Consider the following 26,080-nt stretch of genomic DNA (forward strand, 5'->3'; position numbering starts at 1 on the left):
TACTACCAGAGAATGTCTTGCTGGGGGTGGATGCTTTGTTGGGGGCTGGTGCTGTCCACCATAACTTACTATTTTACAAAGCGTTTTTAATCGGTAAAAAATGTATATTAGTTAATTGGGTCAAACAAGAAGCTCCCACATATTGGCAGTGGCGTAATCGACTGCATGCTCTATTATTAATGGAACTACGAGATGTTCACCTGAAATTTAAAAGACAAAAAGAGTTCTATTTAATTTGGAAAAATTACATACATGTGCTTGCACCTCGTGCTCGTAGCTTTTTTGTTAATCAATTGGGGGATTCCCTTGCTTCAGAAGGGATCAATAATAAATAGAGATGATAGTAGGATCTATTAGCTATAATCATGTTCCTTATGGTGGGGTAGGAGGGTAGGGGGGTTAGGGTTTGATGGTGGGAGGTGAAGAGATGGAGATGTTGGGAGGTTTATGCACCTCATTTATGAGAGGGATTACGAAATGGGATTTGTTATTTGCTCCAGGTATATGTCTAAGGGAGGAGTTCTTGGAGAGCCATATGTTTGTTAAATCTGTCATTTTATAAAATGTTGTGGTTGGACTGGTTTGAAGTTAAGGCCTTTGGTTAATAATGGTTAAAGTTCGGCAATTCGCTGATATGGGCAAGTCCCCAACATCAGGGGGAAGGAGGTGAGGTTAAACTGTGAAAAACTTGAGGATGATGTCCTTGTCATCATTAACATTCCATATGTGAGTATGTGAAAATTGCAATGTAACATGTGCAACATTGAACTGTCATCAATGAAACGGTGAACATTTAACAAAAGGGAAGTTAGAGAGGTGGGGGGGGGGGGGGGTAAATGGGGAGGAAAATTGAAAGTTTGAGAGGATAGCACAAATGCGTTGTTCTTGTTCAGTTACTATAGAATGTGAGGTGTTACTGTTGCATTTGTGCCAAGTGTGTGTTTATTTCTGCTGAACCATAATAAAATTGTTGAAACATAATACCAAATCTGAAATGCAAGTAAGACAAAAACAATGTCACATAAATGCTGTAAAGCTTTTTAATGCAAGAAAACTTCAGTTCGGAAACCACATCCAAAGAAACCAACCCTTCTTTCAGACAGAAATACAGATTATTTTTGCTAGCAGTGAATACAAATTGTGAGTCTAGATTTAGTAGATTGTTAATAGTCTAGCTGGTTTGCAGGAACTCTCCAAAACAGATATTTCATTATGCCACGCCTGCTCTAGTACATAGAACTTGCACTGGAAAGTCTGTAAGAGGAACAAAAAAATAGATTAGATGAGACATGGTACTGAGCTCACGGTTACTTTGTACTCCTTAGACTTTGGGGTCCTTTTACTAAGGCACGCTAGAAAGTGACCATCTCTGTGGCTAGTGTGTACGTTAGTCATTTGCGCTCCGACCACTTTGTAGTGCAGCAGAAAAATAGCTGCGGTCAGCTTTTTTTTAATGGCCACATGCTAATTTCCCCATTAACAGCCATTACCCCCAGGATCCCTTACTGTTACCTATTTATGAGGCAGTAAGGGCTCCCACACTACTCCTGCACTAATTGGGTACCACACGGTAATGTGCCCACGCTACACAATTAGTGCAGGCACGCCTACTGTCCACTCCCACACAGCCTCTCATGGTACTGTTACTCAAACTACCATGGGATTCCTCAGCACGTCCCATGGTGGTGCCCTTTTATTGCGCAGTAGGCCTACTGCAGCTTAGTAAAAGGGCCCCTTTGTGCCTAATTTTCAAAAAGAATATATGCACACACTTGCCATGAATATTAAATTACCTGTTTTTTGTTGAGTGGGTGAAATTTTTCTAGAAAATACTATACATAGATTTCAAGGTACAATTTAGATGTATTGTTTTCCCTAATTTAACCCAAAATAGCTGACTGGAAATGCTTCCCTTAAACGTAGCTAAAAGTGTCCATTTTTAAAAAAGAGTCGACCTTCAGCATGGTGTAAGTGGGCAGAAGAGGGTTCTGCTCGATCAAACCTCTTGTAGCAGACTGTCCCCAGACATTCAATGGCGCTTAACCGCACAGTGCTGCTAAATATCCAGTATGACCGCCTCAGCATTGTCCGGTTAGTTCGAGGGTGGTCTGGGGGTGCAATTGGGGCAGAGATGGAAGATATTCAGGGGCCTTTTACTAAGATGCACTGAAAAATGGCTTGCGCTAGTGTAGGCGCATATTTTAGATGCATGCGGATACAGTTTTCAGCGGTAAAAGAATGCTTTTTCTTGGCCGAAAAAGGAACGTGCAGCAAATTGAAAATTGGCACGCGTCCATTTTGGGTCTGAGACCTTACCACCACCCATTCACTTAGCTGTAAGGTCTCATATGTTAACCGGGTGGTAATGGTCAGCACTCGTACAATGCCGATTACCGCCTGGTTTTCACCGCATGCTGGAAAGGAAAATATTTTTCCGACGCGCATAGTGGACGCTTGTACAAAATGAAATTACCACTCAGGCCACGCGGTAGCCGGGCAGTAACTCCAAATTGATGCATGTTGGGCGTGCGTAGGCACTTACGTGGCTTAGTAAAGGACCCCTCAGTGCTGGTGCCCACATACCTATCCAGACAGATAGGACCACACAAAAGTAGTCTTATTTATTCATTGTAGAAATGTGATATACCACACAAAGGCCTAGAAAGGCAACTAGGTAGTTTACAATAAAAACTAAATTAAATTTAAAGAAAAAGAAAAGCATGCACAGCAGGCAGCTAGGCGGCAGCAATAAAAAAAAAAAGCAGTTTAAAAGCAAATGGTCTTAAAGAAAGACAGAAAAGATACAGATTGATAAAAGAAAAATAGTGACAGAAATTAGGTATGTAGAAAAGAGCCTATTTAATGGTTTGGAGAGAGGTCTTATTCCTAATGCAAAGAGGCAAGTTATTCCAAAGCTTTGGACTGATATAACAGCAGTGTCATGGCAGGAGGAGAGGTAGAGCTGTTCTTCCATGAGAAACTATTAATTTGATCTGTATTTGGTAAGTAATAAAAATAGCTTTTCTCATACGTGGCCTTGGTCTTTTATCACTCCAAATTGTGGGTGGTTGATACATAATAATTTTGGGAATTTGAGGTGGTGGTAAAAAGACCTAAAAACAACAACTCACTAGCTCTTCTCCAAGGCCGTGCTGATGCGGTAAGCGCCGCAGGGGGGTCTGCTCACTTGCAAAATCTTTCACCTGACCTTGTGATTCTCCTATCTCCGCTGCCCTCCCCTTTTCATGCAAAGGAGCAGTATTAATTGAGGCAGGCAGGCTCTTCAAGTTATGTGAGAATACAACCAGATTGCTATTTATGCTTCGGTTTGGGGCTAGCTCCTCAGTCAGGGTGAGTTTCAGAGCTTGAAACAGCATTCAAATTAAAGAGAACCTGAAATTTTAAAAGTGCTAAAAATAAGTTTTAAAATTATTTGCCTTAAATCTAATTGCAGAATTCAGGTGCTGGGAGTCTGTACTTGGTTGTCATATGCTCAAATTTGTTTAAATCATATGCAAATTAGTCCGGTGTTTTTCACTAAACATTCCCATGAGTGTCTGTATGTTAATCTGCATTCAAATAGCGCTCTCTGATTGGATGATCAGCTTCTGTTAAGAAATCTGCCCGGGAAGTGAACAGAGTGAGAGCTGTCCTTTGCCAAGAGAGACATCCAGCTGTGACTTCCTGTGTTTGTTGACTGAAGTTATAAAAAAGAGTGCCTGATTGTGGTAAATGAGAAAATATAAGTGAAAAGAGATTGGTGGCGATTGAAGTTTCTCTAGTGAGAAAAGGATCTGAATATTTCAGGATTACTTGAAGTTTATGAAGAATAGAAAAGGGTGAATTTCAGTTTAAGAGTGTTTAAATGCTATAAGCTATATAAGGCTAGGTAGATTTAAGTGACTGTAAGCAAGGAAACCTTAATATTTGATCTGAGATAGTTGATCAGAGATAAATGTTTGATCTGAATTATATCCTTTGGTGCAAAGGAGATTAGAATGCAATAGAGTATTTCTTTCTGTTTACCAGTACAGTCAAATAATTCCATTCCATTTAAATAATTTTTTGTTATATATATGAGGGAGTAGTATCTGGATTTATTGTAAATCAAATTGATTCCATTCACAGGAATTCATATTCACCTTCATGCATTCATCCGATATTATCTTTTAAGGATGAAGTTTTATTTTATGTTCACTCTGTCTCTTGTGAGCTGAGCACAGTTAGTTTCCTCGGCTGGCACGACTACATATTAGAGGTATTTTGATACTGTGTGAAGTTTTACCACAGACGGGTGACATATATAAAACATTCTCCTTGGATAGGATGTGATATGTGAAAATACATTTTGCTTTAATGAAATTGCTAAACTTTAGAGTCAGAGACTTATCAATGAGGGATACATACAGTGCTATTTTTTCCTGAGGTCCGGCTTACTTGCCTGCTCCCTTCTGTTCCTGCTCTGCTGGACGGGGGGGGGGGGGGGGCGCCAACCGATAGTCTGCAGGGGGGCACCAGAGACCCTAGGCACGGCCCTGCTCTTCTCACTACAGAGCAGTACACACTCCGACGCGGCCAGCATCTTGCAGCTCTCTCGCTACTGCGTCAACGATCATCCTTTCTTACTGCTTCATTTAACGGTCGCTTTATGAATAAAAAATATACATATATCTTTAATATAACAACCCCCAATACTCTTAGCAACCCAGAGAAGGGCGACGAAAATGATAAAAGGGAATGGGACAACTTCCCTATGAAGAAAGGCTAACGCCTATGTTTACTAAGCTGAGCTATAGGCGCGTTAGCATTTTTAACATGAGTAAATAGTTTACACGCGTTAAACACTAATGCACCCATAAAAATGTATAGGTGTGTTAGCATTTAATGCACCTTAAATTTACAGATGCGTTAAAAATGCTAATGCACCTTAGTAAACATACCCCAAAGCTGCTATGGGGCCACAGGGGCCTGGGCCCCCGTAGATTTGGCCCTGGACCCCCTGCCAGCGACCCTCTCAACCCCCCCTCCCGCCGCAACCCGCCGCCTGCTACCTTTGCTGGCAGGGGACCCCAACCCCCGCCAGCCGAAGTCTTCTTCCTTCGTTTGCAGATCGCAAGGCTTCATTCTGTTTCTGTGAGTCTGATGTCCTGCACGTTGTACGTGCAGGACGTCAGACTCAGTCAGAAACCAAACAAAGGAAGAAGACTTTGGCTGGCAGGGGTTGGGGTCCCCCACCAGCAAAGGTAGGCGATGGCGGGAGGGGGGTCGAGAGGGTCATCGGCAGGAGGGGGTCAAAGTTGTTGGAGGTGTTGGCAATGGCGGGCGGGTGGGGCAGGGCGGGTCGGTGTCGGCAATGGCTGGCTTGCTGGCGGGCGGGTGGGGGGGTCGGCGGCGCCGGGGGGGGGGGGGGGGCTAAATGTGCCCCCTCACCTCAGCTCTGGACCCCCCTACCATTGAAGTCTGGCTATGTGCCTGCCCCAAAGGCGGTTAGAGCTCTTCAGGATGGAGAACAGACGGCTGAAGGGTCCTTTACTATGGCTTGTCGAAAATGGCCTGCGTTGGTGTAGGTACGTGTTTTGGAGGTGCGCAAGTTCATATTGGCGTGCTTCCATTTTGAGCCTGAGACCTTACAGCCACCCATTGACTTAGCGGTAAGGTCTCACTCATTAACTGGGCAGTAATCGTCAGCACACGTACACTGCCGATTACAGCCCAATTAGCACCCCATGGTAGAAAATAAAAAATGGAATTACCACACGGGGCACGTAGCCAGGCGGTAGTTCCAAACTGACATGCGTTGGACGCGTGTAGACCAGGCGGTAATTTCATTTTTTATGCGCGCCTAATACAGTGGGGGAAATAAGTATTTGATCCCTTGCTGATTTTGTAAGTTTGCCCACTGACAAAGACATGAGCAGCCCATAATTGAAGGGTAGGTTATTGGTAACAGTGAGAGATAGCACATCACAAATTAAATCCGGAAAATCACATTGTGGAAAGTATATGAATTTATTTGCATTCTGCAGAGGGAAATAAGTATTTGATCCCTCTGGCAAACAAGACCTAATACTTGGTGGCAAAACCCTTGTTGGCAAGCACAGCGGTCAGACGTCTTCTGTAGTTGATGATGAGGTTTGCACACATGTCAGGAGGAATTTTGGTCCACTCCTCTTTGCAGATCATCTCTAAATCATTAAGAGTTCTGGGCTGTCGCTTGGCAACTCGCAGCTTCAGCTCCCTCCATAAGTTTTCAATGGGATTAAGGTCTGGTGACTGGCTAGGCCACTCCATGACCCTAATGTGCTTCTTCCTGAGCCACTCCTTTGTTGCCTTGGCTGTATGTTTTGGGTCATTGTCGTGCTGGAAGACCCAGCCACGACCCATTTTTAAGGCCCTGGCGGAGGGAAGGAGGTTGTCACTCAGAATTGTACGGTACATGGCCCCATCCATTCTCCCTTTGATGCGGTGAAGTAGTCCTGTGCCCTTAGCAGAGAAACACCCCCAAAACATAACATTTCCACCTCCATGCTTGACAGTGGGGACGGTGTTCTTTGGGTCATAGGCAGCATTTCTCTTCCTCCAAACACGGCGAGTTGAGTTCATGCCAAAGAGCTCAATTTTTGTCTCATCTGACCACAGCACCTTCTCCCAATCACTCTCGGCATCATCCAGGTGTTCACTGGCAAACTTCAGACGGGCCGTCACATGTGCCTTCCGGAGCAGGGGGACCTTGCGGGCACTGCAGGATTGCAATCCGTTATGTCGTAATGTGTTACCAATGGTTTTCGTGGTGACAGTGGTCCCAGCTGCCTTGAGATCATTGACAAGTTCCCCCCTTGTAGTTGTAGGCTGATTTCTAACCTTCCTCATGATCAAGGATACCCCACGAGGTGAGATTTTGCGTGGAGCCCCAGATCTTTGTCGATTGACAGTCATTTTGTACTTCTTCCATTTTCTTACTATGGCACCAACAGTTGTCTCCTTCTCGCCCAGCGTCTTACTGATGGTTTTGTAGCCCATTCCAGCCTTGTGCAGGTGTATGATCTTGTCCCTGACATCCTTAGACAGCTCCTTGCTCTTGGCCATTTTGTAGAGGTTAGAGTCTGACTGATTCACTGAGTCTGTGGACAGGTGTCTTTCATACAGGTGACCATTGCCGACAGCTGTCTGTCATGCAGGTAACGAGTTGATTTGGAGCATCTACCTGGTCTGTAGGGGCCAGATCTCTTACTGGTTGGTGGGGGATCAAATACTTATTTCCCTCTGCAGAATGCAAATAAATTCATATACTTTCCACAATGTGATTTTCCGGATTTAATTTGTGATGTGCTATCTCTCACTGTTACCAATAACCTACCCTTCAATTATGGGCTGCTCATGTCTTTGTCAGTGGGCAAACTTACAAAATCAGCAAGGGATCAAATACTTATTTCCCCCACTGTATATGCGTCAGAAAATAATTTTTATTTTCTGACGTACGGTGCTAACCAGGCAATAATCGGCACTGTACACACGCTGATGATTAACGCACAGTTAACACGTGAGACCTTACCACTGAGTGAATGGGTGGCGGTAAGGTCTCAGACCCAAAATAGATGTGCGCCAATTTTTATTTCGCCGCATGTCCATTTTCGGTAAAAAAGGCCTTTTTTGCAGGCGCGCTGAAAAATGGATCTGTGCGTGTCCAACACACACGCCTACACTAGCACAGACCATTTTTTAGTAAAAGGACCCCTAAATTAGGTGCAGATCTGCCTTACTCTGTAACACTGCATGCAAGTTCCAGGAATGCCCCTCACCTACCCATGCCCCTCCTATGGCCACTAGCAACTATAAAGATGCACTCATAAATTCTAATTATTGCTAATTAGCTCCAGTAATTGTTAGTACCCAATTATCTGCGCTAACTGGCTTGTTATGCAATTAAATTGTTTGACAAGACATTAAGGGCACACAAATTGGGCGCACACCCAAATCTGCGTACAATTTTGAATGCCACATATAGAATTAGGGGGAAAATGTCTTCTTTGTATTCCATTTGTATATAATCTGTTGTGTTGATAGTCAGCCTGCTGAAACCATGGTTTTAGAAGTGCTAACCACTGCGGGCAGATTTAGGACCTAATATTCGCCACCGGCAGCTCTGGATTAACCATTAAGCAAAAGAAGTACATGCTTAGGGCACCAAGGGAATGGGACACCACAGAGTTTCTTCTCCTAGCTATCATGCCCATAACTCTTTCACTGTCGTCTGCCACACTCATTATCCAACATGAATTTCAGTGTTTTTCTAATCACTATAAATATAAATGATGTTTTGTTTCATGCAATAATGATAATTCTCACCTCTTATAGAGTCTAGGGGCCCTGTTTACTAAGCTGCTCTATAGGTGCGCTAGGATTTTTAGCATGCGTTAATGCTAGAGACACCCATAGGAATATAAGGGTGTCTAGTGTTAGCGCGTGCTAAAAACACTAGCACATCTTAGTAAACAGGGCCCTTAATGTCTTGTCAGTTAAGCAATGGAAGGGCCGAGGGGCACCATTGTTGGGCTGTGCTTAGGGCATCAGTTGGCTTTAATCCAGCTCTGACCACCGGACCATATCAAGCTACAGATGTTGAATATCTGGGTCTTCAGAGGGCTCCAGAAGTTATCCAAGTATTGATGATATCCAGTGCCGATGCCCAGATAGATATCTGGGAGAATCAGGACAGCTTTTTATTTAATAACAGCATTTATATCCCGCCTTATCACGAGGTTCAAGGTGGGTCACAACCATAAAAGAAGACTGTACAATCCAAAAGAACAATTAAAAAAAAACCATAAAATTCTACAAATATGCTGAAAAAGCCAAGCTTTTCTAAAACACATATAGTGTGTAATATTTCTAATAGCAGAAGAAAGATTGTTCCAAAGTTCAGGAGCTGATCCAAATAATGTACTCTTTTTAGTGCTACTCAACCAACAGCTTGTGAGTGGTGGGAGCTCCAGCAATAACTCTCCTCAAGATTGTAAATATCGAGATGGCTTATAAACAGTAACCAGTGTCCAGGACATATACCATACGAAATTTTGATAAAAAAAGGTCAAAAGTTTAAATTCAATTCTCGCTCTAATTGGCAACCAAGGTAACTCAAGTAAGAAAGGAATCTCATGGTCAAATTTGTGTCCCTTTAAAATTAATTTAACAGATACACTTTGGAAAACTTGAAGTCTTTGCAGTTGTTTAGTTAGTTAACCCAAGAGAAAAACATTACAGTAATCAAAAGTTGTAAGAATAATTGCCTGAATAATCAATTTGGAAATAATGAGTTTCCAAGAGAAATCGAAGTCTATGCAACAATTTCAATTTGAACATAACCTTTAAGACCAGATGATTTACAGGTGTTTCAGTTGTCAAATTAGAATCTAACCACACTCCCAGAAGCTTTATGAACCAACCATCCTATGACTCTGGATCACCCCAGCACTAACTGGATAGTGTTGTGGTTGTTTCTGCTAATATTTAGCGGCACTCTTCAGTTAAGTGCTGCTCATTATTAGCCGAATATCTAGTCAACGCTGTATAACTGAGCAGAAGTCTCTGCTATATCGACCTGTATATTATTATTAATAAAGAAAAAGCATTTCAAATTACCACTCTCTGTTCTGAAGTGTCCACTAATGCACAGGAAGCTACGTTGCCAGTGGACCCTTTCTTGCATTGTGTCTTTCCTATCTCTACATCCAGATTGTATATTTTTCCAGCAATAACCTAGTGAAAGTAAAATTATAAAAGAAAAGAACATATGTAAGACTGGGGGCATTTCAGGCAATTTGTTATTACATATTGGGGACAATTTTGAAAATACAACATACTCACAGACTTTATATGGCAGCCTGACCCCTAGCAGCAGTAACATAAGACTACAGCTAGGGGTCATAGCTGCCATTTTGAACCTGTCACCAACATAGACAGGAGCAACTGGAGATCACTCCTACTCACCTTCCCCCAAACCATCAAGGATCCTTTATGATATGCCCAGGGGAGCCTACAGGAGAGTAGTGGGAGGGAAGGGGCTTAGCTGGCAGCATTAATGTATCTTTGGGGACTGAAGGGTGCAGGAGTATCTTTGTGAGGGGTCCAGGGTGTCTCTGGGGAATGGAAAGGGGAGAGAGGAGCTTCTGTTTTTATCTTACATTGGTATTTATTCTCAGTATATGGATTTTAGCAGTGACATGTCTCAAAGACTGGTCCTTGGTCCCATTTTTTGTAACATTTTTGTAAAACAATTTCCTTGGTACTTGCTCTTGTAATATGCTACCATATAACCACTGATAACATTTTTGTAAGCAATATTGTAGAAGGGTTGTCAGGTAAGGTTTGCCTCTTTGAGGATAATGCCATGTTATGAACTTATGGCAGTGTGTCCGTTGTTTCAAGCTTAGTATTTTTTAACTATTTATATTGAAGAAGAATCATAAGAAAGTTGTAATTGATAAGATACATTAATATAGATATTGATGATTTTAAATGAATGGAAGAATATATTCAAGAAACTTCAGACAGCCCAGAACACTGCAGCTAGACTCATATTCGGTAAAACAAATATGAAAGTGCAAAACCCCTACGAGAAAAGCTACACTGGCTCCCACTTAAAGAACGCATCACGTTCAAAATATGTACCCTAGTCCACAAAATCATTCACGGAGATGCCCCTGCCTACATGTCAGACCTGATAGATGCTAAAAAATCATCCCGCACATTCCTCAACCTTCACTTTCCTAACTGTAAAGGTCTAAAATACAAACTAATGCATGTGTCAACCTTTTCCTACCTGAGTACACAATTCTGGAACGCGCTGCCGCGCAACTTAAAAACGATCTATGAACTAACTAACTTCCGCAAACTACTGAAGACCCATCTCTTTAACAAGGCATACCACAAAGATCAACAAATGTGAACTCCTCTACATATATCCAGTATTGTCTTATTATATTTGCTTGTTATACTAATATCATACTTTTTCATTATCATGTTACCCAAGATCCTTCCATAATACTAATTATCTTATTATATATTTCCACTATTCATGATGTATTGTAAGCCACATTGAGCCTGCAAAGATGTGGGAAATGTGGGATACAAATGCAATAAAAAAAAAATAACACCCAAAGAATTAAAAAGGACCGTGACAATTGAAGGCAAGCACTTGTCAACTAACTATTGAGTGCTTGAGTTTCCTGCCTCTGATGGTCCAGAATAAAATGCTTTTTGTAATGATAAGTCCTGATGATAAGAGATTTAAATATTATCCATTTTGTGGCTGAATATTACAAATTAATGGATATTTTTTAAAAACTTAAACATTATTGATTTTACAATAAATAGTTCAAACAATTAATAGGTGCACATTGGTCCTTCTAGGCACCCACTCACATGATATAACCAGAATCATTGTTATTTAGGGGCTACTGGGGACTATTTGGTTGATGGATAATTTTTTTAGCCTACCTTCCCCTCCCCCCCAAACCTAGTTTCTTTATATATAGATAGCATCAGGCTGTTGAATCAGATATTCCACCTGATACTATCCATATAAGATTTTGAAAAATCTATAGCTAGTGAAGTTATACTTTCAACAATCGCCGGTGAGCATATAGGAGGGAATTCAATAAACAGCACCAAAAAATATTCAGTGCTAAGGGGGAGATTCTATATATGGCACCTAAAAAATCGTTGCTGAAGTCAGTGCCAACTAAGCATATTCTATAATCGACGCCTAGATTTAGACACAGTATATAGAATCCCAGCTCCTAAAACTACACACATCCATCTACACCAACAAAAATGTGGCATAAATCCCAGTGCATAGGTTTAGGCGCAGAGGGCCATATTCTATAACTAGGTGTGTAAATTTCAGAACACCCATGAAACGCCCATTTCCCTGCCTGTAACCATGTGGAGGAGTATCCTAGTGGCTAGTGCAGTGGACTTTGATCCTGGGGAACTGGGTTTGATTCCCACTGCAGCTCCTCATGACTCTGGGCAAGTCACTTAACCCTCCGTTGCCCCAGGTACAAATAAGCACCTGTATATACTATGTAAACTGCTTTGAATGTAGTTGCAAAACAGACTACAGAAAGGTGGTATATCAAGTCTCATTCCCTTTCCCTTTTGAACTTCAGTGCACTTTGTTACAGAATATGCTTAGCGAGTTGTGTGTGCAAATTCTATTCAGTGCCAATTAGTGCTCTTTATTGCTTGTTAAGTACTGTTATCAGCGCTCATTAGGTTGTTAAGCTTGTTAAGTTACGCACATTGTTAGAGAATCCACGACAATTCCGGCATGGATTTCTAGGCACACTATATAGAATCCAGCAAAAAATGCTATCCTATAAAGGGCACACCTTATATAGAATAGGGTTAGGGTTTGAACGCTGGATTTACACCTGCTAAAACCAGGTGTAAATGCCAGCGCCCAAGTTAGGTGTGTTAGGTCAAATTTGTATTACCCCAACAAGCCCTTGGCTGCACCCCCTTTTCAGATACATGCTAGAACATTTGGGTGCTCCGTCTTAAAGAATAGCGTGCAGGCAGATAGATGCATGGGCAACTTCTAATTAAAGCTAATTAACTTCAATAATTGGTTGTTAGCACAAAATTATTGCTAGTTTAGGGCTCATTAATCAATTAAGTTGCGCATGCATCTTGGGCGTGCACCCAAATTTCAGTGCGCAACTTTGGGTGCAATATATAGAATATGGGGGATAGTGTCTTTTGAATATTGGCCCACATGTTTCTAGGGAAATTACCTATTTTTGATGAATGTGTATAGGGCCAGATACTATATTTGGAGCTTAAAAAAATCTATGTGGAAAACATTTCCACCTAAGCATATTACTGGTGCCTAGATTTAGGCGCGGTATATAGAATACGCTTAGGTGATATCCTAGCACCTAAAACTATGAACATCCATTTACACCAATGAAAACATGGTGTAAATCCCGGCGTATAGATTTAGGCACAGAAGGCCATATTCTATAAGAACATGCATAAATTTTGGAACACCCATAACATGTCCATTTCCCCACCCATAACCATGCCCCTTTTTGCCTGCGCACATTAAAATTTAGGTGCAGTGCATTACAGAATACGCTTAGGGAGTTGTGAGCATAAATTCTAATTATTGCCCATTAGTGCTCATTATTGCTTGTTAAGTGCTGTTATCAACGCTGATTGACTTGTTAAGCCAATTAAGTTACGTGTGTTGTTATAGAATATGCGTGGATTTCAGTGTGGGCCGCTAGGCGTGCTATCTAGAATCTGGGGGATAGTTCTGTAAAATTATTATTAAGTGAATTTCTTACCACAGAAAGGATATGAAATGTATTAGGTAGACAAAGCCTATAGGGGCCCTTTTACTAAAGACCATTAAGCGCTAACACGTAGTTAGCATACCACACAAGGCTTACCTCAAAATGCATTAAAACACTTTGTGGTAATTTGACTGTTAGTGTGCTGCTAATTGCGTGTAATTATTTTTTTTGTAATTTTGGGGGGAAGGAAATGGGCGTGGAAGCATTATTCAGCTAGAACATTCTGATTAGCTTGCATCCAACTGAATAATGCAGACTTAGGGCCTCTTTTACCAAACCACACTAGCAATTCTTGGCACGGCAATGCTGACAAAGCCCATTAAGAATGGCTTTGTGAGCATTATCGAGCAGGAATCGCTGGCACAGTTTGGTAAAAGAGGTTCTTCATGTGGGAGAACTTTGCGCCTTCTAAATAGGAGGCAGTAAGTGCTCCCATGATATTTTTTTGCAAATCCTGCATGCTAATGGAAGAGATATTGTGGGACTTTCAAAAAACAATTATTTATAAAGCCCTACAAACAGCCTCGGACAATCCGGGTTTAACGAGTGTTGTATTAACCCAGATCTTAATGTGTTTTAGTAAAAGGGCACCATAAAATCCCTGAAAATATGTTCAATGTCTGGGGTATTACAGTACTTGGCAGCTCTTATCCTTTCTGCTCCACTAGATGACACTTTTTATTTTCTTAAAATAATAAAAAAATGGCAGGGCCAGCTGAAGGGATTGGGCACCCTGGGGCAACTTTTGCATTAATGCTCCTCCTCCCCCCCAACACACAATCTGGTATCTCTCCCTCTGTCAAGTACCCCCTCCTATTGAACCAGGTGAAGTAGTGGCTCAGGGCACTGATGATAAAGTGTGCTAAAATCCCAGTCTGGCATCTATCTCTCTAGGAGATTGAAGTTAGACCGGATTGGGATTTTGGCGCCCTTATCACTGTCAGTTTAGGCCAGTGCCTCACTTGGTTCATAGGCTGAGTCAACCCTGAACAATGGGTTTCTCATTCAGAATATCACTATTCTTTTATACACTTACTTTTTATTGAGATTAGATTGTGCAAGCAAGGATTTGTGGTGTGCGTGAAATGTTGTGGAATAGAGCTCTCTGTCTCAAGGTAACAGTAAAAACAAATTATACATATAAAGAATTGTTTAGAAAGAGAACTATTGAAAAGGTCATTGTTGAGCAGGAAACAGAAGCAAAAATGAGATGCAAGAGTGGTAATGTTACTGTACCTTTGTTTCTTTTGCTATAACTTTCACGACTTTGAAGAGAAATTCATACTCCGACTTCTCATTAAATAGATTCACTGCGTAACTGGCAACAGTCTGCACATCAGGGAGGCTTGAATCGATTTTTTCTGAATCTCCGACAAGGGAATCTGCAGAAGAGAAGAGGACAGAGGAAAAGAGTATGACACTAAGACACAGCCAGAAATTTGCCATGGCTTCAGTAATAAATGCGCTGCGCTACTATCCAATTGTGATGGAAAAGGAGTGGAGATTAACACGGATTATTGTGCGGCTTAAATACTCTATGAAGATGTTTAGTAGCCAAAGCAAACATCTAATAACTAAACTGAAATCTGGTTGGAAAATTGAGCATTGCACAGTACTGTTGACAGAGGTGGTATGTTTGTAGAAAGTATTGTAATAATTACAGAACTTTTTAAATCATGGACATTTTTAAAAATTAAAAATACATTAAAAGATAACAATAGCCGCATTGAGCCTGCCATGAGTGGGAAAGCGCGGGGTACAAATGTAACAAAAAAAAAATATCTGTTTAGTTTATGATATAGCATATGCTGTCATGCAGAAACATTGCCAACAATGGACTGTAGATACTTAGCATTTAAGTGTTGAAGGATGATCTTAAAAATCAAAAATGGAGGAAAAGGTCTCAAACTGCCCGGGTGCCAAGATGGACTTTACGATCAATCTCTTCAGTATCTTCAAGGCACATAAGTACACAAGTATTGCCATACTGGGAAAGACCGAAGGTCCATCGAGCCCAGCATCCTGTTTCCGTGGCCAATCCAGGTCACAAATACCTGGCAAGAACCCCAAAATGTACAAAACATTTTATACTGCTTATTCCAGAAATAGTGGATTTTCCCCAAGTCCATTTAATAACGGCCTATGGACTTTTCCTTTAGGAAGCCATCCAAACCTTTTTAAAACTCCGCTAAGCTAACCGCCTTTACCACATTCTTTGGCAACGAATTCCAGAGTTTTTTTTTAATTTTTATTTATGAATTTTATAATTACATTTATGAAATTAACTCATAAATTCACATATTAGAAATAAACAAAGCCGGAAAAAAAAGAGATTTAGGCATACTATCTTAATACATTTAGTCCACAATAAGGTGATCCAAGATCTAGGAAAATTCTTAATTTCAGAATGAATTAACTCAAATATTTGATAATTAAAGCTGAGAGAACCTAGATGTCGCAGCCGAGATCAAGCACTTAACAATCAAGAACTACTACAACAATTATTCTTTAGAGGTAATAAATTCTAATAGTTTCCCTGGGTCAAAAAACATGTAATTGGTTGAATTTAAGGAAACACAACATTTACAAGGAAACCTAAGTAGGAAAGTTCCTCCTATTCGGAGAACTCTCTCCTTCAACAGCAAAAATTCTTTTCTTCTTTTTTGTGTTTCTCTAGCAAAATCAGGAAAAATCTGTATCTTTGCTCCAAGGAAATTTGAGTTCATGTGGCGAAAATAAAGTTTGAATATATTATTGCGGTCTAATTCCAGAGCAAAAGTGACCAGCAGTGTAGTTCTTTCAGTTATAACCTCCATTGAACTCTCCAGAAATTCTGTTAGATTAAAATCAGATTGAGGAGGATTAGGTAAAGTTCCCGTTCCAGCACCAGAGATGTATTGCATTTTAGTAATAGGTGGGAAGCCCTCAGGAAGGATACCCAGTATTTCTCTGAGGTATTTTTTCAACATCTCTAGTGCTGGAATCAAAGGAGATTTGGGAAAATTTAAAAAACGTAAATTGTTTCTCCTAATCTGATTCTCCAGATATTCCATTTTACGCTGATGGAGGTTATTGCTTGTTATCAAAAAAGCAGTTGAGGAATTCACTGCTTTTAAATCCTTATCAAATAGTTCCATTTTTATAGTTTGCTCTGCTATTTTAATTGTGGTCGTTTCTTGGGCCTGCTTTAATTCAGCCACATCTCTCCGTAGAATACCTGAAATCTGTTGTAGGCTGGAATTCAGTCCTTGAATTGCTTCCCAAAGTGTATCCAACGTTACAGTTACTGGTTTTATCATTATTCCACTACCGAGGGGCGAATCGCCGTTTTCTCTCTCAGGCGTCAATTCTGCCTGAGACGCTGTTCCTATCGGCGTCGAAGAGGCTGCGGGGTCTCCACTCACAGTCGCAGGGGTCCGACTTCCGGGCTCCAAACTCTGCTCACTCACTGCTCTCAATTTGTCCCCAGGTCGTGGAGGAACTGTGGCGGGAGGCGGACTAAGCGATACTCCCTCAGCGCTCTGGTCTAAAAGATCTCCCGGACTTCCCGAAGCGAACAGCTGGGCTCCCGGCGCTCGCATCCCCGACTCCTCTAATGTCATCTGTCGCAGAAGAGGTGGCCGGCCTGTGGAGGTAGGCTGATTAGATTTTCCTTTCCGTTTTCCCATTTCGGGTTCGAGGAACCTCTACTTTGGCAGAGTTTAGAGGTTGTCAGAGGGTAGTTCGCGCACATCAGCTTTAAGCGCCATCTTGGATCTTCCCGAATTCCAGAGTTTAATTACACGTTGAGTGAATAAAAATTTTCTCTGATTCGTTTTAAATTTACTACATTGTAACTTCATCGCATGCCCCCTAGTCCTAATATTTTTGGAAAGCATGAACAGACGCTTCACATCTACCCGTTCAACTCCACTCATTATTTTATAGACCTCTATCATATCTCCCCTCTGCTGCCTTTTCTCCAAGCTGAAGAGCCCTAGCCGCTTTAGCCTTTCCTCATAGGGAAGTCGTCCCATCCCATTTATCATTTTCGTTGCCCTTCTCTGCACCTTTTCTAATTCCACTATGTCTTTTTTGAGATACAGTGACCAGAACTGAACACAATATTCTCAGTTGTATTTCATGGTTGGTGGCTTGTAGTTTTAATGCTATTAGATTTCAATTAAATTTTAAGAAGAGAGCAGAAGAATTATTTTATATTATAGTGTATTCCCCTAACCGCCTCTTCTGTCCCCTCCCCCCCCCCCCCCCCATTTGGTCCTGTACAAAGGCTTCCGCTATTGTGTAGTATGAACTCTATCTGGTCAATCTTCAAAGTGATTAGCCAGCCGCTGACTGGTTTCATTGCTTGGTTGGGGCTGGCTGCTAATTTTCAGTGGCATTTACCTAGCAGCAAAAGGGGCCCTGCGGTGGCATCGGCACATAGGTTTGGCATGCGCAGAGGCCCCCCTTTTCCGCCACCTGGTAAAGGGAATTTCCAGCCCGGAAAAGACATGGTTGGGTGGAAGTGAAACACTTGCCACGTGGCCATTTCCTAGGGGAGTGTTATGTCCTGTGCTTTCCTCGCCCTCTGGTGGCCAGAACGGGTGGCTGCTATGGACCATCACCCGTTCCAGATTTCTACTACTACTACTACTTATCATTTCTAAAGCGCTACTAGGGTTACGCAGCGCTGTACAAATTACATAGAGGGACGGTCCTTTTCTGCTCAGTCCGGTCCGGATCTTCCAGGCTGCCAGGTTTGCTTGTGTTGTTTGAGCCTGCACAGCACCCGTAGTTGCCTGGTGATTGCGGCAGCTGAGTTCCAGGTGCTGCTGGGCTTATTAGCCTTTTGGAATCTCTCTGCAGTTGCCTTTGCATTGCGTCTAAGGCCCTGGTATGTTGGTGCTTGCTGCACTTCTGCCCAGTCCAGTTTATAGTTTCTTGCCTGAGTCTAGCTTAGTCTTTGTGTAGCTCTGTGTCCTGTTCTGCTTGTTTTCTGTATTACTTGTTCCCAGTCTTGCTCTTGTTTGTATGTCTTTGTCTAGTGCTAGGTTGTCTGTGTTTGTTCCCTGTTTCAGTGGCTGCTTGCAGCTTTCAGATCTGTCCCTTGTCTGTCTGAGAGTCCTAGTCTAGTTTTCTGCCTAGCCTCCTTGTGTGCCCTGCTGTCCCTGTATGTTCCTCTCCCCTCTGACCCTCAGTCCCTGTGCTGCCTTGTTGGGATCCTGTCCCGGCCCTGTCCAGTAAGTCCTGCTGGCCACCTGAAGCCAGAAGCTCAACTTCTGGTGAAAAGCGGCCAGGTGCAGGTGAAGCCTAACTATTCATTTAAGCTCTGCCTTGTCAGTGGTGTGGGGTGGTTTTGCCTGCCGCTGCCGCTCCTCGGCAGTGGCCCAAGGGCTCACAAACCCAGTTTCCTGCTTTTGAAAACGTGACAGGGAGCCCTTACCGCCATCTATTTAGAAGGAGGTAAGGGTTCCTGTGCTAACCAGGCAGCCTGTAGTGCTGCCCGATTACTGCCGGGCAATCCCTCGACACTACGAATAACAAAAAAAAAAAATTCTGACACGCCAGAAATGGTACACGGTGGGGGGAGGGCACTACTGCTAGGCTCCTGTGGTAGCCCAGCACTATTGCCGAATTGGCATGTGCAAGCCTGTGGTGGGCTTGCTGCACCTTTGTAAAAGGGCCCCTAAGTGTTCTGGGGGTGGAGTCAGCACTTGGCTACATAAGTTCTGATATTCAGCCCTTAAGCAGTCAGGTTTAGTGCATAAATGCAGGGCCGGTCTTAGCAAGTGCGGGGCCCTGTGCAGACCAGTTTGGTGGGGCCCCATCCTAGCCCCACCCTGCCCCCTAGTCACGCCCCTGCCATAGCCCCACCCCCCACCCTAGCTCCACCCCATTGATAAGAATATTCAGTTTTTAGAAATTTTTCAAATAAAGTCAAATGCAGACCGCCAACAATATGAAACAAGGGATCATAATATCACAATTCTCATGTAGAGCCACAAAACACCCTTTTAGGGTAGATAGTGTTCACAATGAGCTCCTTTTTTATTAACGACCATATGTAGATCCTTCAGGAGGTAGTGCGTCATGATTTAGGCTCTACACCCTTTCTGATGTTTTGGTGCCACCTTAGTAAGGCCAACACACAATCTCTCCACTGCAAAACACTATACACAAACTTGTGCAAAAATACACTCATAACCTTAACAACCATAACAGCACTAATTCCAAGGACAGGACAAGCTACAACCTTATGTGTGGAAAGGCAACTGTAATTACACCGGGCTCTAAAACACCAGTACACAACCTAGTGAAACAAAAACAAAAAGGGCTGCAAATACTACACGCTAGCAGAATACTGCACCTTGATCACACATGAAAAGCACATGACACAACAGATATGAAGGCAAAATACTGAACTGGAAAGTTACCTCAGAAGACAGACTCAGCATGCAGCAGTACTAGAAAAATTGAAACTTACATGCAAAATATCACAGATGCACATTTCCAAAAGCTGACATATTCCAATTAATAAATCCTGAATAAAATACTTTTTTCTACCTTTGTTGTCTGATCATTTAGTTTTCCTATTCGCTTTGGTCCCAGTGTCTTCTGTTTTATGCAGTGCCTTCTTTCCATTTGATATTTTTTCTCTCATCATGTCCACCATCCTCCTATGTCCTTATGTGTCCTGTCTACCATCTGTAGCCCTGTCCTTATCCTTTCTCCAGTTTCAGCATCTGCCTTCAAAGTGTTCTGATCCAGCCCTTAAATTCAGCAATTTCCCCTCCATCCATATCCAGCATTTCTCCTCACTCCCCTCCATCCATGTGCATCTACTTTCCTCCCCTCCCCTACATCCATGTCCAGCATTTCTCCTCTCTCCCTTCACCTCCATCCATGTGCATCTCCTTCCTTTGTGTTTCCTTCCCTCCATTCCTGCCCAACATTTCTCCTCTCTTCCCTGCCCTCCACTCCATCTATGTCCAGATTTCTCCTCTCTTCCCTCCCCTCCATCCATGTGCATCTCCTTCCAGCAGTCTTCCCTCCCCTCCATGATCCATCCATCCATCCATCCATTCATCCATCCATCCATGTCTAGCAACTCTCCTCTCTCCCTGCCCTCTCCATGATCCATATCTAGCAAATCTCCTCTCCCCTGCCCCCTCCAGGCTCCAGTCATCCAAATCCAGCAATTCTCCTCTCCCCTGCCCTCCCCTCCATGTCCAGTGATTTGCCCAACATCACGTTCTCAATTCTAAATTATATCAACAATGAACGTGATATTATATACATACATGTCTAGCCTCAGTATCCCAAAATCACCAGCTCTGGAGAGGACCAAATCTTGCAAAGAAAGTCAGGTGCCTAGAAGTTAAGTGGAAGATCCTATAGATTACAGCTGCTCCCTTGTGGCAAATCTTTGTGTGGTGTGCTGAATGACAAATTTTGAGCCATTCTGCCTCATTCTATTTGGTCTTTAAAGACTGAAGGGGAGATTTCACTCAGAATACAGTCCAGCAAGCAACAGTATATGGTCAAAATGTTTTTGATGTTCCTGTCTTGTTTGTAAACTATTTATAAAACATTTACCTGCCTGGGGACCCATTCCCTGGGCAATTTAGAGATGGAGAACGTTTAATATTAAAATATATTTTCTCTGGACTTCTCTTAATCCTCTTAACTATTGGACTATTATCCTTCACTCCATAAAAAAGGAAACCACTGTTATGATTGGGGTCAGAACCCCTCTCAACTTACCTCTTTCCTGGGGGTCAGCTTCTTAGCTGGCTTCTGTTTCTTTTCTCTGTCCTTTCTAAGCTGGCTCTGTCTTTCTGTGCTGGCAGCTTCCAGCAGCATGGCTCTAATTGTTTCACTATACTGCACCTGTGTGTGTGTTGCCTGAGTTGCTCTACCTCTCTTTGGGTGTACTGGCTTCAAGTGCTTCACAGTGTTGCATTGGTGTGGGTTGGGCCTCTCTGGGTCAGTGTGCTTTTGCCTAGGTCTAGGGAGTGTGACATCATCAGTGAGGGCCTTGATAAGGAAGTGGTGTTGTTTCCTTCAGGGCCTTTGCAACGGTTGTGTTTGCTTTAGGTAGGGTGGTGCAGTGTGCACTTCTGACTTGTGTCTAGTTCCCTGCTTGCTTTTGCTAAGGTCCAGGTTAGTGTTAGTGCAGTGTGCACTGGTGACTGTGTGTTTAGCTTTCCTGATTTTCCCTCTTGGTTTTGGAAGCATTGCTGTGTGTAGGGCTTTGGAAGCTCTGTTGCTGATAGAAGTACTTCAGGGTTTGGTGGTGTTAGGAACACTGCAGAGTTTGCTGTTAGAAGTACTTCTGGTGTTTGTGCTATTGGAGCATTGCAGTCTTTGCTGTTGGTGTTTGGTGCTTTAGAAGCACTTTTGGCTTATGTGTTAGCTTCCCTGCTTTTTCCTTGTGGCTCCCCTGTCTTCCCTTTTAGTGCTAGGAGCTCTTCTGGTTGCTTGCCAGAGTAGTGCTTAGGAAGCACCTTGCTAGTTGTATCTAGCTTGCTAGAGCAGTGCTTAGGTAGCTTGGTAATTTTGTGTTTAGCTTATTAGTGTAGAGCTCTGCTTGTAGCTTGGTGCTTAGTAGCACCTGTGTTAGCTTTGTGTTTAGTTCCCTGCTCTGTTAGTTTAGGGCTTAGGAAGTCCCCTTTCTTGAGCAGGGCTTAGGAGCTCCTGTTTAGTATAGGGCTTAGGAAGTCCTTTTGTCAGTTTAATGTTAGGAACACTCCTGCTGGTTTAGGCTTGGGAGCACGTAGATCAGTTTAGGGTTAGGAGCACTTCTGTTTCCAGTCCTGGTCCCTATGTCATCCGGTATCCAGTAAGTCCTGTCGGCTACTCGAACCCAGGAGCTCAACTCCTGGGGGGCTTAGTAGCTAAGCGCAGGTGAAGCTGTGCGGACCAGTCCAGTGTGCTCCAGTCCAGGTGTTCCGGTCCGGTGTGTGTTCCAGTCCTGTGTCCTCCAGTCCGGGGGATTCCAGTCCATGTGTTCCGGTTCGCTGGGCAGTGCCTGCAGTCCCTGCCGGTGTGCTTACCCAGTGTTGGTTGGTGGGTTTTGCCTGCTGCTGTCGCTCCTTGGCAGCAGCCCAAGGGCTCACGTTTGCTCCAGAGCCCGGCCCCCGCGGGCTCTGAACCTGAGAACCTGACAGATTGCAAGGCCATGAGCCCGGCAAGAACCCCCCGCCCAGCTGACCCAGCTGGGGTCCAGCTCCATCATTGTGCTTGATCCTTCTATGACTCTTCATCAGTATCGTGGGAAAACTTTTGTCTCATCCTGTTTTGAAGAAGACCCTGAAGCAGCAGCTGAGAGAAAATGTGTCCGGTGGCTTGGAATCGCTGAAAACCCCAGTTTCAGATATAGACCCTTTTATCACGCTCGCTGAATATCACCGCAGCCTTGTCTTGAATCCAGCTTTGTGGGATACTCCTGAAGCTGTCGCTGAGAGGAGACGTCTGGGGAATTCTACGCTATGGGCTCAGCTGGAGTCCAGTCCAGTCCCAGCAGCGCGCCCAGCCAAACCTCTGAATCCAGGTCAAGCAGCACACCCAGCCACGCCTCTGAATCCAGTCCGAGCAGCCGCGTCCAGCCAAGCTCCTGAGTCCAGTCCGAGGGACGCTTCTGACTGAGCCTCCAGTGCCAGTTCAAAGTGACGCTTCCACTAAAGCTTCAGAGTCCAGTCCGTGGGGCGCTGCTGACCAAGCCTCCGATTCCAGTCCGAAGGGGGGGGCTTCTAACCGAGCCTCCGAGTCCAGTTCAGAGGGCACTTCGAACTGAGCATCCCTATCCAGTTCAGGTGGCGCTTCCACTCAAGCCTCTGAGTCCAGTCCGAGAGATGCTTCTGACTGAGTCTCCGATTCCAGTCCAAGCAGTGCGTCAAGCAAGTCTCTGCGTCCAGTTCAAGTGGCGCTGTCTACTGGAGCCTTTCTAGTACCAGTTTGGATCCCAGGTTCCAAACCCCATTTTTGAGCTGGATCCGTTTCTGACGCTCCATGATTACCGTGTCAAACTGTTGTCTGATCCAGCCCTGAAGAATACTCCTGAAGCTGCAGCGGAAAGAAGGCGTGTCTCCTGGCTTGGGTTCGAAGAAAACCCAGTTTCTGCTATTGATCCCTCTATTAAGCTGTTCTTTTACCGCTTCCAACTCCTCTCGGAGCCAACCCTGCGGGATACTCCTGAAGCCAAAGCTGAAAGAAGGTGGCTTCCTGATTTTTCCCGACAAACTTCTGAGTCCGTGCTGTGGGCTGAGTCTACACCGAGTACTGAGGCCAGCCGTGATGCTGTGTCCACTCCGAGTTGCAGTTCCAGTCAAGATGCTAAGTCTGGATCGAGTTGCAGTTCCAGTCAAGATGCTGAGTCTGGATCGAGTTGGAGTTCCAGTCAAGATGCTGAGTCTGGATCGAGTTGCAGTTCCAGTCAAGATGCTGAGCCTGGATCGAGTTGGAGTTCCAGTCAAGATGCTGAGTCTGGATCGAGTTGCAGTTCCAGTCAAGATGCTGAGCCTGGATCGAGTTGTAGTTCCAGTCAAGATGCTGAGCCTGGATCGAGTTGGAGTTCCAGTCAAGATGCTGAGTCTGGATCGAGTTGCAGTTCCTGTCAAGATGCTGAGTCTGGATCGAGTTGTAGTTCCAGTCAAGATGCTGAGTCTGGATCGAGTTGGAGTTCCAGTCCCAGGCAAGATGCTGAGTCCGGGTCGAGTTGGAGTTCCAGTTCAGTCAAGATGCTGAGTCCGGGTCGAGTTGGAGTTCCAGTCCTAGGCAAGATGCTGAGTCGGGTCAAGTTGCAGTTCCGGCCAAGATGCTGAGTCCGGAGCGAGTTCCAGTGCCAGCCGAGATGCTGAGTCTGCACCGAGTGCAGAGTTCAGCCGAGATGCCGAATCAGAATTGAGTTACAGTACCGGGCAAGATGCAGAGTCCGGGTCAAGTACAGTCCCGGCCAAGATGCTGAGTCCGGTGAGAGTTGCCGTCCCGGCCAAGATGCTGAGTCCGGGTCAAGTTGGAGTTCCAGTCCCAGGCAAGATGCTGAGTCTGGGTCAAGTTGCAGTCCCGGCCAAGATTGCGAGTCCGGGCCAAGTGGAGTTCCAGTTCCAGGCAAGATGCTGAGTCCGGGTCAAGTTGCAACTCCGGTCAAGATGTTGAGTCCGGTGAGAGTTGGAGTTCCAGTTCCAGGCAAGATGCTGAGTCCGGGTCAAGTTGCAGTCCCAGCCAAGATGCTGAGTCTGGGTCAAGTTGGATTTCCAGTCCCAGGCAAGATGCTGAGTCTGGGTCAAGTTGCAGTCCCGGTCAAGAGGCTGAGTCCGGGTCAAGTTGCAGTTCCGGCCAAGATGCTGAGTCCGGAGCGAGTTCCAGTTCCAGCCGAGATGCTGAGTCTATGCTGAGTACCAAGTCCAGCCAAGATGCTGAGTCCGAGTTGAGTGGCAGTTCCGGCCAAGATGCTGAGGCCGGACCAGGTTGCAGTCTCAGGCAAGATGCTGAGTCTACTCCGAGTTCCCATTTCAGCCAAGATGTTGAACTCCTTCTGAGTTCAAGCTCCAGCCAAGGGGCAAGGTCTAGTCTGAAGTCCAGTTCGAGTTCCTGTCTGGCTTCAGATTCCAGGATGGGTGTGGGCTCTAGCCCAGTTCTGGCTGCTACAGTGGAGTGCCAGGAAGTCAAGGAAGTTGTGGACTCCTTCAGGAGATGGTTCCTGTTGAATAGAACTCCGCTTGTTGCATCCAAGACTCTGATCCTGCCTAGCAGCCGTTCTAAAGAGCCTCGTGGCAGCCAAAGCCATTCTGGTTTCCTAGTTCCAGATGTACTTGTCACGTCCTGCCCAGCCGCCCAGATTTATGTTGTGAAACCCATTGGGAGATTTCATCACAGCTACCCATGGAGACCTAAATTGTCTTTTGAGACCTGGAGCTCCCGTGGGGACACGGGAGCCTTGAGGGGGAGGTGCTGTTATGATTGGGGTCAGAACCCCTCTCAAACTTACCTCTTTCCTGGGGGTCAGCTTCTTAGCTGGCTTCTGTTTCTTTTCTCTGTCCTTTCTGAGCTGGCTCTGTCTTTCTGTGCTGGCAGCTTCCAGCAGCATGGCTCTAATGTTTCACTATACTGCACCTGTGTGTGTGTTGCCTGAGTTGCTCTACCTCTCTTTGGGTGTACTGGCTTCAAGTGCTTCACAGTGTTGCATTGGTGTGGGTTGGGCCTCTCTGGGTCAGTGTGCTTTTGCCTAGGTCTAGGGAGTGTGACATCATCAGGGAGGGCCTTGATAAGGAAGTGGTGTTGTTTCCTTCAGGGCCTTTTGCAACGGTTGTGTTTGCTTTAGGTAGGGTGGTGCAGTGTGCACTTCTGACTTTGTGTCTAGTTTCCCTGCTTGCTTTTGCTAAGGTCCAGGTTAGTGTTAGTGCAGTGTGCACTGGTGACTGTGTGTTTAGCTTTCCTGATTTTCCCTCTTGGTTTTGGAAGCATTGCTGTGTGTAGGGCTTTGGAAGCTCTGTTGCTGATAGAAGTACTTCAGGGTTTGGTGGTGTTAGGAACACTGCAGAGTTTGCTGTTAGAAGTACTTCTGGTGTTTGTGCTATTGGAGCATTGCAGTCTTTGCTGTTGGTGTTTGGTGCTTTAGAAGCACTTTTGGCTTATGTGTTAGCTTCCCTGCTTTTTCCTTGTGGCTCCCCTGTCTTCCCTTTTAGTGCTAGGAGCTCTTCTGGTTGCTTGCCAGAGTAGTGCTTAGGAAGCACCTT

At 44.2% G+C, this 26,080-nt stretch overlaps 1 protein-coding gene across 2 annotated transcripts in view; it reads right to left on the reverse strand.

Annotated features, from left to right (window-relative positions):
- Positions 1-1,033: 1,033 nt before the first annotated feature.
- The window catches only part of LOC115465636 (cystatin-like), a 32,011-nt gene continuing 6,964 nt past the window's right edge, over positions 1,034-26,080 (reverse strand). Inside the window, exons 1-3 of one of the 2 annotated variants that reach the window (XM_030196263.1) lie at positions 14,598-14,807; positions 9,640-9,756; positions 1,034-1,254 (exon numbers count right to left, since the gene is read on the reverse strand). In XM_030196263.1, the coding sequence (XP_030052123.1) occupies positions 1,153-1,254; positions 9,640-9,756; positions 14,598-14,807 (429 nt within the window). In that variant the 3' untranslated portion in view covers positions 1,034-1,152. Of the gene's footprint in view, positions 1,255-9,639; positions 9,757-14,597; positions 14,808-26,080 lie in introns of those variants that run through there. The other variant, XR_003941441.1, reaches the window with a different exon arrangement.

This window comes from Microcaecilia unicolor, chromosome 3 (genome assembly GCF_901765095.1).
Source record: "Microcaecilia unicolor chromosome 3, aMicUni1.1, whole genome shotgun sequence".
Taxonomy (NCBI): Eukaryota; Metazoa; Chordata; class Amphibia; order Gymnophiona; family Siphonopidae; genus Microcaecilia; species Microcaecilia unicolor.